General features: G+C 38.0%; 1 protein-coding gene and 1 long non-coding RNA gene across 2 annotated transcripts; one reads left to right on the top strand and one right to left on the bottom strand.

Annotated features, from left to right (window-relative positions):
- Nucleotides 1-960: 960 nt before the first annotated feature.
- LOC116077662 lies at nt 961-6,633 on the top strand. The gene is made up of 3 exons (XR_004113297.1): nt 961-1,714; nt 2,205-2,292; nt 6,494-6,633. It is a non-coding gene; the product is annotated as an uncharacterized LOC116077662 (long non-coding RNA).
- A 2,805-nt stretch (nt 6,634-9,438) lies between these two features.
- Nucleotides 9,439-12,100, bottom strand: LOC116077424 (zinc finger protein 665-like; the record flags this gene model as incomplete). The annotated part of the gene is made up of 1 exon (XM_031351955.1): nt 9,439-12,100. A coding segment is annotated over one exon (1,554 nt), but the record flags the coding sequence as incomplete, so codon positions are not given.
- Nucleotides 12,101-12,421: the final 321 nt, after the last annotated feature.

Below are 12,421 nucleotides of genomic sequence, written 5' to 3'. Positions count from 1 at the left end.
CTGAGGCCCCCTCCAGCTAGGGCCCAGGATAAGAAACAGGATATAAGTTATCTAATTAGTCCTAAGAGCTGTCAGCCATTAAAAAGATAGCATTGACAAAACAACAGGATATAAGTTATCTAATTAGTCCTAGGAGCGGTCACCCATTAAGAAGATAGCGTTGACCAAACCACATTCCTCTAGACAATGAGTGTGCAGGATGACTTCCTTGTGACCTGACAAAGCTAGGTAGTGGGTTCCTTTGGAATTTTCCATTGTTCCCTTGTTATGTTTCCCTGGTAACCCCTTCACACCCCTAGTTTGTGGTTTTTTTCCTTTAAATACCACTTACTCCTCCTGTTCGTGGTCAAACTCTTCTGGCCGACAAGGTCACGAGATAGACCCTGGTACCACTATCCCCAATAAACCTCATGTGATTGCAACAAGTTCGGTCTCTTGTGAGTCATTGGATGGTCGCGTCATCCGGAGACTTGAGTAAGGATCTCCCCAGTTCTGGGAGTCTTTCAGTATCATATAACTGAACTCTTTAAGACAGAGCTAAGGACTGGGGAGATGGCTCAGCTGTTAGGAGAACTGACTGCTCTCTGGAAGGTCCTGAGTTTGAATCCCAGCAACCACATGGTAGCTCACAACCATTCATAATTAGCTCTGACTGCCTCTTCAGGAGTGTCTGAAGGCAGCTACAGTGTACTTACATATAATAAATAAATCCTTAAACAAAACACAACAAAAAAGTCTGTTTATTTCTGCATCTTAGACAACCACAAGCTTCTCCATAAAGTACTGAGTTTTCAAAAGGGATTATCTGTTCTGCGTGGTAGAGGTCCTTTATGTTTCCCAGTAGACAAAAGTTTTCGTGAGGCTGCACTTCCCCAATATCTATTGATGAAATCTCAGCACAGGATGAATTTTGCACTAGAGTTGTATTGGTTGAGAGTTCACTGACTTCCAGAGAAATCACTGTGAGGCTCAGATATTGGGATACAGTCTCCAACTAGATCCAGTTCAGGTCTAGGCTATCAGAAAGCATATGGGGAGGCTATGCAAAGAAAGTCCAAAGGAACCTGGCAGCTGGAGTTGTGTGTCTGGCTGCCTGAATCTCAGTGGGAGGGAAGGGTCTCCAAGGGGCAGAGATACCATCAGGACCAGGAGAGTAAAGGGGAACAGAAAGTAATTGGATGGACTCTACAAAGGTAACTAAGGACGAGAAAGAGCCCAGCCTGAAAAAGTTTAGAGCTTCTGGAATAGGGTTGTGTTGTGCAGGTCTAGGAAATATGCTCCAGATATCCAGGCCAGAGTGGTAGGAAAATCCACCATTCCCTTTATTACCTGGGGAAGCCACATGTTCCCTAACTACAGGCATTTTACCCATGTCCGGTTCTGTCTCGGAACTCCCAACCTATTCAAAGATGCATTTTCCTGGCTGTGGGAGGAGAGTCAGCACACAGCTGAGCTGCAGCAAGAACCACAGCTGGGTGACCCTGGAACCTCCCAGATCAGAGGAGATGAAGGGGTGGGAAAAGGGAAGGAGGGAAGCAGGGTTGTGTTTCCAACAACTGTTCCTAAGGAAGTAGCTCTCAGCTCTTGAAATTCTGTTGGGGATATCTTATCATCACCAATTAGGTCAAGATCCTATGACTTGGGGTTTAACATGATTTTTCCAGATATGGTTGCTAGAGATGTTGTGTTTTATAAAGAAGAGAACAAGTCAAGGGTAAGTTTTATAGCTGGAGCTATGTTGAGGTGGGAGGGTACCTTAGCCCTCAGCAGGCCAAAGCTGAGGCATCTTTTCCTCATGAGGTATAGCTATACAACAGGTGTAGTACAGAGCCATATGACAGGTAAAGTATAAAATAGAGTTTATTTAAGATACTGCCCCCTTCCCACCCCCAAAAAATGATCTAACAGAGTGATCTGGCCATCCATTGAATTTCTTTGTTTCTTTCTTTGTTCCTTTATACATTTCAAATATATATATACCTCTCCTGGCTCCACATCTCACTTTCTAAATCTCTTTTAATCTGGTCCAAACTCCCAACTAATCTCTCTCTCATGCCTATACCCATTCTTTTTGTTTTGTGATCTACCAACATTAACCAGGGGCATCTTTAAGATCATGATATTCTTGCTGTATGTTAGAACCTGGTTGGCACAGCAGAGTCCTAACAACTAATGACACACACTCTCTAAAAATATGTCCATAGGTAACAGTTGGAAACAAAATGTAGGACTCCATGAACATGGCCTTTTCTAGACTGTTGCTAAGGACAGTGTAGCATGAGGCCCCAGAAGGTAAGTACGATTGCTCTGGATTACTGACTTAAATAGCTGTATGGAGTCAGGAGGATAACATGTCATGGCCTTTCCCTCTCTATTCCTATTTCCTTCCCCCTTCTTCCTCAAGTGTTTCCAGAACTACACAGATAGAATAACTTTATCTTGGACAGCCATGAGTCTCTGCATTCATCACTGCATTTTTTAAAGTAAATTATCTGTTTTATCTAAAAGCACCTTTAAAATGGCTTCTGGATGACAAAATTGTATGAGGTTAGCTAATTATTTCATGGTGCTTTCAGGACCATGGAGGATGGATTCTGCTATAGGATATTAACAATGGGATGATGACCGACTTCCTATTTCCTTACAGAAATCAGAATTTCTGAATTGTCTTCCACAACCTCACTGTTTCCAATCAAGTAATTTGATATTTGGCTCTTAATATTGGAAATCTGTGAGGGAAGGATAAAGATGGCTTTTTAGTGTTATTTCAATTACATCATAAATAAGTATATGGTTTCCTAGGAATTCTCTCCACACTGCTATTTCCTGGATCAAGTTTTAGAGGATTTTGTATTTTTATTTTTCTGTATTTTTTTCAACATAATATTTTTTATTGATTTAAGTTTTATTGCATGATGAAGAAAAAGATACATGATTTCAATTTATATGAATTTGTTAACATTTAAAAACATTTTTTAAGTTAATAGAATTATGTCACATGCTTGTTTCACTTTTGTACCCCACTCCTCTCAGAGACCCCCTTCAATACTTGCAATATCTTTCATTTTTTTATTTTGTCATAATTTTAAAGTTTATAAAATATTGTAACAATAAAAATGAGTATTATGAAATTTGTTTGATATAAAACAATCAATTGCACAGTTTTATATAGATGCTTGTCCACAGCAATACTGAAAATACATACATTTGTCTTCATATAAATTTTAAATATCTCCAAATATATTAAATGTATATTTCAAAATAATACAACACTACTACTATTTTTCAAATGCACATAAATAGATGAATAGACAAAGTCTTTTTGGAGTTCACATCACCACAGGATTTTACCTCCATTGTAGCTAAGCTGAGAGTTGACAGTTCTGCTGTGCCAAGGAATGAATTGTAGGCACCATATTTGGATACAGATTTACTGCTATGGTTAAAGCTATTGGACTTGAGTGATTGTCATTGTTCTCAGCCCACAGAGAACAGGTTATATTCATTTAAGAAATGGTGTGTGTATTAAGATGGTCTATCCATGAAGTCATTCACCAACTGTTTCAATGAACAATGGATTTGCTTGGAGGGTGGCACAGACATTAGTTGAGGGTAAGAATTTGGTTCATTGGCTGTGGTGATTTTGAAAAGCATTCATCTCAGAGAAAAAGTAACTTATAAAGTCCTCTTCTTCAAACTTAATGCAGTAGTTAAAAACTATTGCAAAGGATTCAGCCTAACTCTTTGTTGTTCTCTTACAAGCTACCTCCCAAGTTAATTGCCTATGTTTCTTTTGGCTGTATAAACTGTTAAAATATGTAAGCTGTTCTGAAGACCATAGTATAGTGTAAAAACATCAAATAAACAATCCTACTAATAGAGAGGATGAGATAGGAGAAGCCTGATTTCAAGACCATTATGTGGAACCCAGCATGTACAAACAAGCAGAAAGTGTATATGGATTGTACAATGTTGGACCTATTTCTCCAATTACCAATTAGGGAAACCATTGGATGACAGCCAACAAATTTCTAATTCCTCATATTTTTGGATTTCAATTGATTATAATATATTGGTAGTATTAATTTTCATATTAAGATATTAAGAAAAAGTAATTGTTACTTCGGTTGTTTTGTTGTTAGAGGTGGAATTAGGTTTGCATGGGTTTCTTGAAAGATTACTTCCTTGCTTCTTCTAGAGTGTAGTTTTGCTCCTTATGTGGGTGTTTTCCATCTGTTATCCTTTGTAGGGCTCGATTTGGGGAAAGATATTGTGTAAATTTGGTTTTGTCATGGAATATCTTGTTTTCTCCATCTTTGGTAATTGAGAGTTTTGCTGGGTATAGTAGCCTGGGCTGACATTTGTGTTCTCTTAGGGTCTGTATGACATCTGTCCAGGATCTTCTAGCTTTCATAGTCTCTGGTGAGAAGTCTGAAGCAATTCTGATAGGCATCCATGTATATGTTACTTGACCTTTTTCCCTTACTGCTTTTAAAACTCTTTCTTTGTTTAATGCATTTGGTGTTTTGATTATTATGTGATTGGAGGAATTTCTTTTCTGGTCCAGTCTATTTGGAGTTCTGTAGGCTTCTTGTATGTTCATGGGCATCTCTTTCTTTAGGTTAGGGAAGTTTTCCTCTATAATTTTGTTGAAGATATTTATTGGCCCTTTAAGTTGGGAGTCTTCACTCTCTTCTATACTGATTGTCTTCTCATTGTGTGCTAGATTTCCCGGATGTTTTGGGTTAGGATCTTTTTGCATTTTCTTTGACTGTTGTATCAATGCCTTCTAAGGTGTCTTCTGCCCCTGAGATTCTCTTTTCTACATCTTGTATTCTGTTGGTGAAGCTTGCATCTATGATCTCTTTCCTAGGTTTTCTATATACAGGGTTGTCTCCCTTTGTGATTTCTTTATTGTTTCTATTTCCTTTATTTATTTATTTATTTATTTATTTATTTATTTATTTTTGGTTTTTAGATACAGGGTTTCTCTGTGTAGTCATGGTTGTCCTGGAACACACTGTAGACCAGGCTGGCCTGGAAATCAGAAATATGCCTGCCTCTGCCTCCCAAGAACTGGGATTAAAGGTGTGCTCCACCACTGCCTGGGTCTATTTCCATTTTTAGACCATGGATAGTTATGTTAATTTCCTTAATCTGTTTGATTGTTTTCCTGTAATTCTTTAAGGGATTTTTGTGTTTCCCCTTTAAGGGTTTCTAGCTGATTACCTGTGTTCTCCTGTATTCCTTTGAGGGAGTTATTTATGTCCTTAAAGTCCAGTATTATCATCATGAGAAGTGATTTTAGATCTGAATCTTGCTTTTCTGGTGTGATGGTGTGTCCAGGACTTTCTATGATGGGAGAATTGGGTTCTGATGATGCCAAGTAACCTTGCTCTCTGTTGCTTATGTTCTTACACTTGCCTCCTGCCATCTAGTTATCTCTAGTGCTACCTGCTGGGGTTAAACATGACTGGGGCCTGTCCTTGTGATCCTGGTTGTTTCAGAACTCCTCAGAGTCCAGCTGTCTCTGTGATCCTGGGATCCTGGGCCCTTTAGAGAATCCGGGAGTGGAGTTTCTTCTGGGTGTTGTGAGACTGGCTGCAAAATTCGCACCCAAGGTCTGTTCAGAGCAGCTCTCCAGACAGACTGGAAGGAACCTGTGCCACTGGAGTGGTGGAGATCCTGCGTGCCTGGGTCCTGCTTGTCCCAGTTACTCCCAGTGTTGGAACAGATGTTCTGTCTTCCTCACCTCTGATCAGCATATCCTGGGCTTGTTGGAGGACCTGGGAGTGTAGCTTCCTCTGGGTGTTGTGGGAGTGGCTCTGATCCTCTGATCCTGGGCTTGTTAGAGAGCATGGGAGTGGAGCGCCCTCTGGATGTTGTGCAGAAATGCACCCAAGGTCTGCTCAGAGCACAGGCCCAGTAGAACTGGAAGGAACCGGTGCCACTGACCAGGTGGAGTTCCTGCATGCGTAGGTCCTGCTGGTCCCCAAAGATATTGTATTAATGTAGAATATATAGCAGGAATTTTAGCTGTATCAGGCCTGCTTACATTGAGCATTTAAAAAGGTCTTTTATTGGTAGATTTTACCTTTGAGTATGACATGTCCTTAACTGTCTGTTTTGATTAATTTTTGTTGAAAGTCTAGTTTAAATTAGATATTAGAATGGCTAGTGTAGCTTGCCTCTTAGGTCTGTGTGCTAGGAAAAAGGATTGTGCCCCCCCACCCCCCAAAAAGGATAGGAACTCCACAGGAAGACCAACAGAGTAACTAACCTGGACCCTTGGGACTCTCAGAGACTGAAATACCAATCAAAGAACATATACAGGCTAGACTTAGGCCTCCCCATACATATTCAGCAGATGCACGGCTTGGTCTTCATGTGTGTCCTGAACAGCTGGAGCTGGAGTGGGGGTGGATATCTCAAAAGCTCTTCCAATTACAAAACTTCTGGAACTGACATTCATTCATGCTTTCTTCTCTTGCAGATTTCAAGATCTCTGAGAAAGAACCCACAGGATGGAACTCCAATTTAAAAGATGAAAAACAAATTTGTTTCCTTTGCCAGTTGGAGAGATGTTGCAAAAGGTGAAAACCAAGGATGGAGTTATTAAATGCATAAACTATATTTGTCTCAACTCTGTAGTTTTTCTGCTACACAATTATCATGTAATTGTTTTTTATATTTTTGTGTTTTTTAAAGCAATCATAGTTTAGTCAACATTACAGAATTAGAATGAGCATCTTGTTAATATTTTAGGGTAACAGTTATACAATAAGTGGAAGCAGAAACAGTTTTGGAAACTGAACCAGCAGACACTGAGGGCCCCAAGGTTCCAGATTAGTTGACTCAGTTGGTCTTCACATAGAGTTACTATCCCTTTCAGGAGCTGCAATTCTTCCTCCTCTTATGTAAGAGCCCCCAAATGCCATCCACTGTTTGGCTAGTATGTCTGTATATATCTGAGCCTCTGCTGGGTGGGGCATGTCAAAGGACAACATACTCCAGTCTTCCGGCATGACAGAGTACTATTAATAGTGTTAGAGATGAGTGCTTGTTGATGGGATGGGTCAGTTATTGGTTGTGCCAGTTATGGCTGGCCATTCCCTCAATTTCTGCTTCATTCCCAATGCCTGCAGTATCGTAGACAGGATAAATTTTGGATTGAATATTTTGCATGTGGCTTGGGGTCTCTATTGCTCCACTGGTGTTCCTGTCTGCCTACAACAGGTGGCCTGTTTAAGTTCCAAAGTGGGTCACAGGTAGTGTCACCCCATTGATTCCTGGGCACTTCTCTTATCCCAGTTCTTTGTCAAATTCTGGAAAATTTCCCTACCATCAAATTCAGATTTACATTAATTTTTATGGCCATCTCTCTATCTCTCCTGTCCTTCCCCACACCTGATCTTGAACTCTCCATTCACCTCCCCATTCCTCCCTCCATTTGCCTCTTATGACTATTTTATTTCCCCTTCTAAGTGAGATTCAAGATTCCTCCCTTGGGCCTTCATTCTTATTTAGCTTATTTGGGTCTGTGGAGTGTAACATGGTTCTTGTATTTTAATGCTAATATTCCACTTATAAGTGAGTACATACAATGCATATCCTTTTGGGACTGGGTTACCTCACTCAGGATGATATTCTCAATTCCATCCATCTGCCTGCAAAATTCCTATCTTTTCACTGTATAAAAGTTTGAAAACTTACCATTTAGAATTCAGGATAAGGATCCCAAGTTCATCAAGCAGTGAGTAGTAGATCCATTGAACATGTGAAATTGGAAGTACCAGAGACAGTCCAGCTGGTTGCAATTTCCCGAATTTTTAGGACTAGTCTAGACACCTATTTGTCAACTGCCTGGTGGAAATTAATTATGATCATTTGAAAGGAGAGGCTTCTATGTACTCAAGACGACTAAAAATGAGCTCATGTTTCAACACTCAAAATAAGAAGCAACTTTCTGGAGACCAGGTTTCTTGTATAGCCCTGGCTGTTCTGGAACTCACTCTGTAGACCAGGCTGGCCTCAAACTCAGAAATACACCTGCCTCTGCCTCTAAAGTGCTGGGATTAAAGGCATGCACCACCACCACCCTGCTCCTTATTTTTTTAAAATCAGTAAAACAATTATGTAACTATATGAATTTGTTCACTATTAACATACCACTTTGCCCAAAGATCCAAGTTTTCTAAGTCTTTCTGAATTTAGTTTCAATATTCTAATATAATGCTTTGGTTTGTAGTGAATAATTTCTCCTTGTTTGTCGGTTCTTAAAAATGAATTTCCGGGCTAGAGAGATGGCTCAGGGGTTAAGAGCACTGACTGCTCTTCCAAAGGTCCTGAGTTCAAATCCCAGCGACCACATGGTGGCTCACAACCATCTGTAATGACATCGGATGCCCATTTCTGGTGTGTCTGAAGACAGCTACACTGTACTCACATAAATAAAATAAATTTAAAAAAATAATAATTATAAAAAAATAAATAAATAAAAATGAATTTCCAGGACATATTTGGGATTTCTAAACTTTTAATGAACATGTACTGCTCACAGGTTAGTTTTTCAAAGCTAATCTCATGATATTTGTAAGGATGTACTTACACATGAAATTAAGATGAAGAAAATATATTTGTAAAGCCAGTTACTAAGTTTTGTTCCACAATAAGTGATCTGGGGTGTGTATAATATTAGCATTGTGTAAATTATTTAACAAAAACAACAAATCTAACTCATTTTGTGCAGTATATAAAGTGGAGTATTAAGATACAACGGGCCAGGAGGACATTGTCCTGAGGATATTGGATTTGGGTTGAATCAAGGACTATTAGTATAAGTTAAGATCCACTCAGAAACACAACCCAGTGATGCCTGTTACTGCCAAATATGAAATTTTTTATTTGATCTTTTGTAGTTTTATTTTATTTGAATTCCCAGGAAGAGTAGAGGCTTTTCACCCAGGCACCCAAAGACTCTATATTTTGTCAGTGTGAAGCCATTATAATGTTACCTAGTACAACTATGGCACATTGAACATAATCGTCCATATTTTAGTAACACAAATGCATTCTCTCTAGTACAGTAGTTGTAACTTTCCAACTGCTGCAGTACGGTCACACAACTCAATGTATCAATGTTTTCTTATGCAGGCAAACAAACCTGGAGAGAAAGGAATAGTGCCTCATTCCTAAGACCATTGAAAATAGGTGTTTTCCTATGGTCTTGAGCAATCTCCATGAGAAGGTCATTCCACTCCCAAAGGGGTTGCCAATCACAGGATGAAAAACACTGCTCTAGTATTACAGTTATGCTTCAAGTTTGCTGAAAATCTTAGTGGATTCAGCTCTGTTTCATGAGAGACAGTTTCTAGGGAAATGCAACATATATACTCACCTACCCACCCAAAGTAGAGACTGAAAACAAACAAGTCCAACTTGTTGACTCAATGAGATTTATTGGAGTTACATACAGGAGTACGGACAAGGAGTTAGTGGTCAAAGTCAAAGGATTTAAACATAGTTGCTATCCTGAAATTTGAAACCAGCATATGATACAGATTATTAATACTGGACATTTGGAGGAAACTGCATATCTATAAGCACATGTACAGGATAAAGAGCGTCCTATTTTGGTTGCTTAGTTTGTAATATCCTCTTTTAAGAAGTATAATTTGTCTGAGTTTTTTCATTTGAATTAGACATACAGAAAGCTATTGGTGTCATTATTTTGAGAGGAGTAATACCAATCTTAATCAGTGGGTAATTCCTTTTGCAATGGATATTTCAGTCTCCAAGGAACTGTTATATATATCACATTTTTCTGGATTCCTCACTTGGATTTTATTATGAACAAGTAAAGAGTTTTAAAGAAAAATTTCTTTCATTGTCACATTTTGAGAGGTTCTCTCAGCATAAGTGCTTGATAGTTAATAAGATTTGAACATTTAAATAAAGGTTTTCACAAATTTTTTATGTTCATAACATTTCTCTAGTGTAGAGCCTGAAGTACCACAAAAATACCACTTGCATACAGCACATACCACACTTGGCAAAGTGGAAACGTTTTCTCCACCATTAATTTCAAGATAATTTTTTAGACCTGAGATTCTGGAAAAGAACTTTCCTTATACATAGTTTCTGTATGGTTTTTCTCCTCTATGTGTTCTCTGATAACTTCTAAAAGGTAAGTCAACAGTGAAGGATTTACACATTTACTACATTTGTAAGTTCTCTCTCCTGTATATACCCTCTGATGACTTATAAAATAATTTTTCTTTGTAAAGGATTTGTCTCATTCACCTCATTTGTAATGTTTCTCTACTCTATGCATTCTCTGATGAGTGTTAAGATTACATTTATCAGCTTCTCCATATTTATACAGTTTCTCTGCTGCATGTGTTCTCTGATGAATACTAAGACTGCATTTTTGGGTAAAGCATTTGTCACATTCGCTACAATTGTAGAGTTTAACTCCTATAGGAATTCGCTGATGAATTCTAAGCTCACTTTTCAGGATAAAGCATTTATCACATTCACTACACTTCTAAGGTTTCTCTCTTGTATGAATTCTCTGATGATTTCTAAGATCGCGATTCTGGGTGAAGCATTTGTCACATTCACTACATTTGTAAGGTTTCTCTCCTGTATGAATTCTCTGATGTCTTCTAAGACTGGTTTTCTGGGTGAAACACTTGTTACATTCACTACATTTGTAAGGTTTCTCTCCTGTATGAATTATCTGATGTTTTCTAAGACTGCCTTTCCGTGTAAAAGATTTCATACATTCACTACATTTGTAAGGTTTAACTCCTGTATGAATTTGTTGATGAATTCCAAGGTTCCTTTTGACAGTAAAGCATTTTTCACATTCACTACATTTGTAAGGTTGAACTCCAGTATGAATTCGTTGATGAATTCCAAGTTTCTTTTTGACAGTAAAGCATTTTTCACATTCATTACATTTGTAAGGTTTCTCTCCTGTATGAATTCTATGATGATTTCTAAGATCTCCTTTCTGGGCGAAGCATTTGTCACATTCACTACATTTGTAAGGTTTCTCTCCTGTATGAATTTTCTGATGTCTTCTAAGACTGTCTTTCTGGGTGAAACATTTATTACATTCACTACATTTGTAAGGTTTCTCTCCTGTATGAATTTTCTGATGTTTTCTAAGACTGCCTTTCCGTGTAAAAGATTTCATACATTCACTACATTTGTAAGGTTTAACTCCTGTATGAATTCGTTGATGAATTTCAAGGTTACTTGCGAAAGTAAAGCATTTTTCACATTCACTACATTTGTAAGGTTTAACTCCTGTATGAATTCGTTGATGAATTCCAAGGTCCCTTTTGACAGTAAAGCATTTTTCACATTCATTACATTTGTAAGGTTTCTCTCCTGTATGAATTCTATGATGAATAATAAGACCTTCTTTGTGTGTAAAGCATTTGGCACATTCAGTACATTTATAAGGTTTCTCTCCCATATGAATTCTCTGATGAATTGTAAGACGGCGTTTCCGGCTAAAAGATTTGATACATTCAGAACATTTGTAAGGTTTCCCTTCTGTGTGAATTATTTGATGACTTTTAAGACCATCATTTTGGGTAAAGCATTTGCCACATTCACTACATCTGTAAGGTTTCTCTCCTGTATGTATTCTCTGATGTCTTTTAAGTTTACCAACTTGAATGAAGCATTTCCCACATTCACTACATTTGTAAGGTCTCTTTCCTGCATGATAACTCTGATGAACATTAAGACAACCTTTTTGGGTAAAGGATTTGTCACATTCACTACATTTGTAAGGTTTCTCTCCTGTATGTATTCTTTGATGAACTGTAAGCTGGGATTTCGTGGTATAGCATTTGTCACACTTACTACACTTGTAAGGTTTCTCTCCTGTATGAATTCTCTGATGACTCCAAAGATATCCTTTGCGGGTGAAGCATTTGTCGCATTTACTGCATTTGTAAGGTTTATTTCCACTATTGGTTTGTTTAAACGAGAGTTCATGTTTAGTGTCAAAAACCTCATCAAGCACTGTGTTGTATTCTTTTTGTCCTATATGGATTCCTTGACTCTCTGAAAAAAAGTACAATTAGAGATGACAACTATCAATCAACGAGTAAGAGACTATCATGTGTTTGTTGATGATTTCTAAGGTAAATTAGCAATTCTCAAGGATAGGGACCTCAAGAGAGGTCTTTTTTGTTTCACAATCATTATATGGATGCTTAGAAGATCCACAAATCTCTTCTATAAAATGACTGGAGATGTAAATAGCCTTCTAATTTTTAGTTAACACAGTACTTTGCAGAAGGTAGGGTGAATAGGTGATCGAGCAATAAAGAACTTTGAAAAAGGACCTCACTAAAGGATCATATAAACAAACATTCTCTATTTTTTTCTTTATGTG

The sequence above is a fragment of the Mastomys coucha genome, unplaced genomic scaffold (genome assembly GCF_008632895.1).
Source record: "Mastomys coucha isolate ucsf_1 unplaced genomic scaffold, UCSF_Mcou_1 pScaffold5, whole genome shotgun sequence".
Lineage (NCBI taxonomy): Eukaryota > Metazoa > Chordata > Mammalia > Rodentia > Muridae > Mastomys > Mastomys coucha.
Note: the sequence above shows the minus strand (reverse complement) of the source record. Positions and strands in the feature narration are given on the sequence as shown.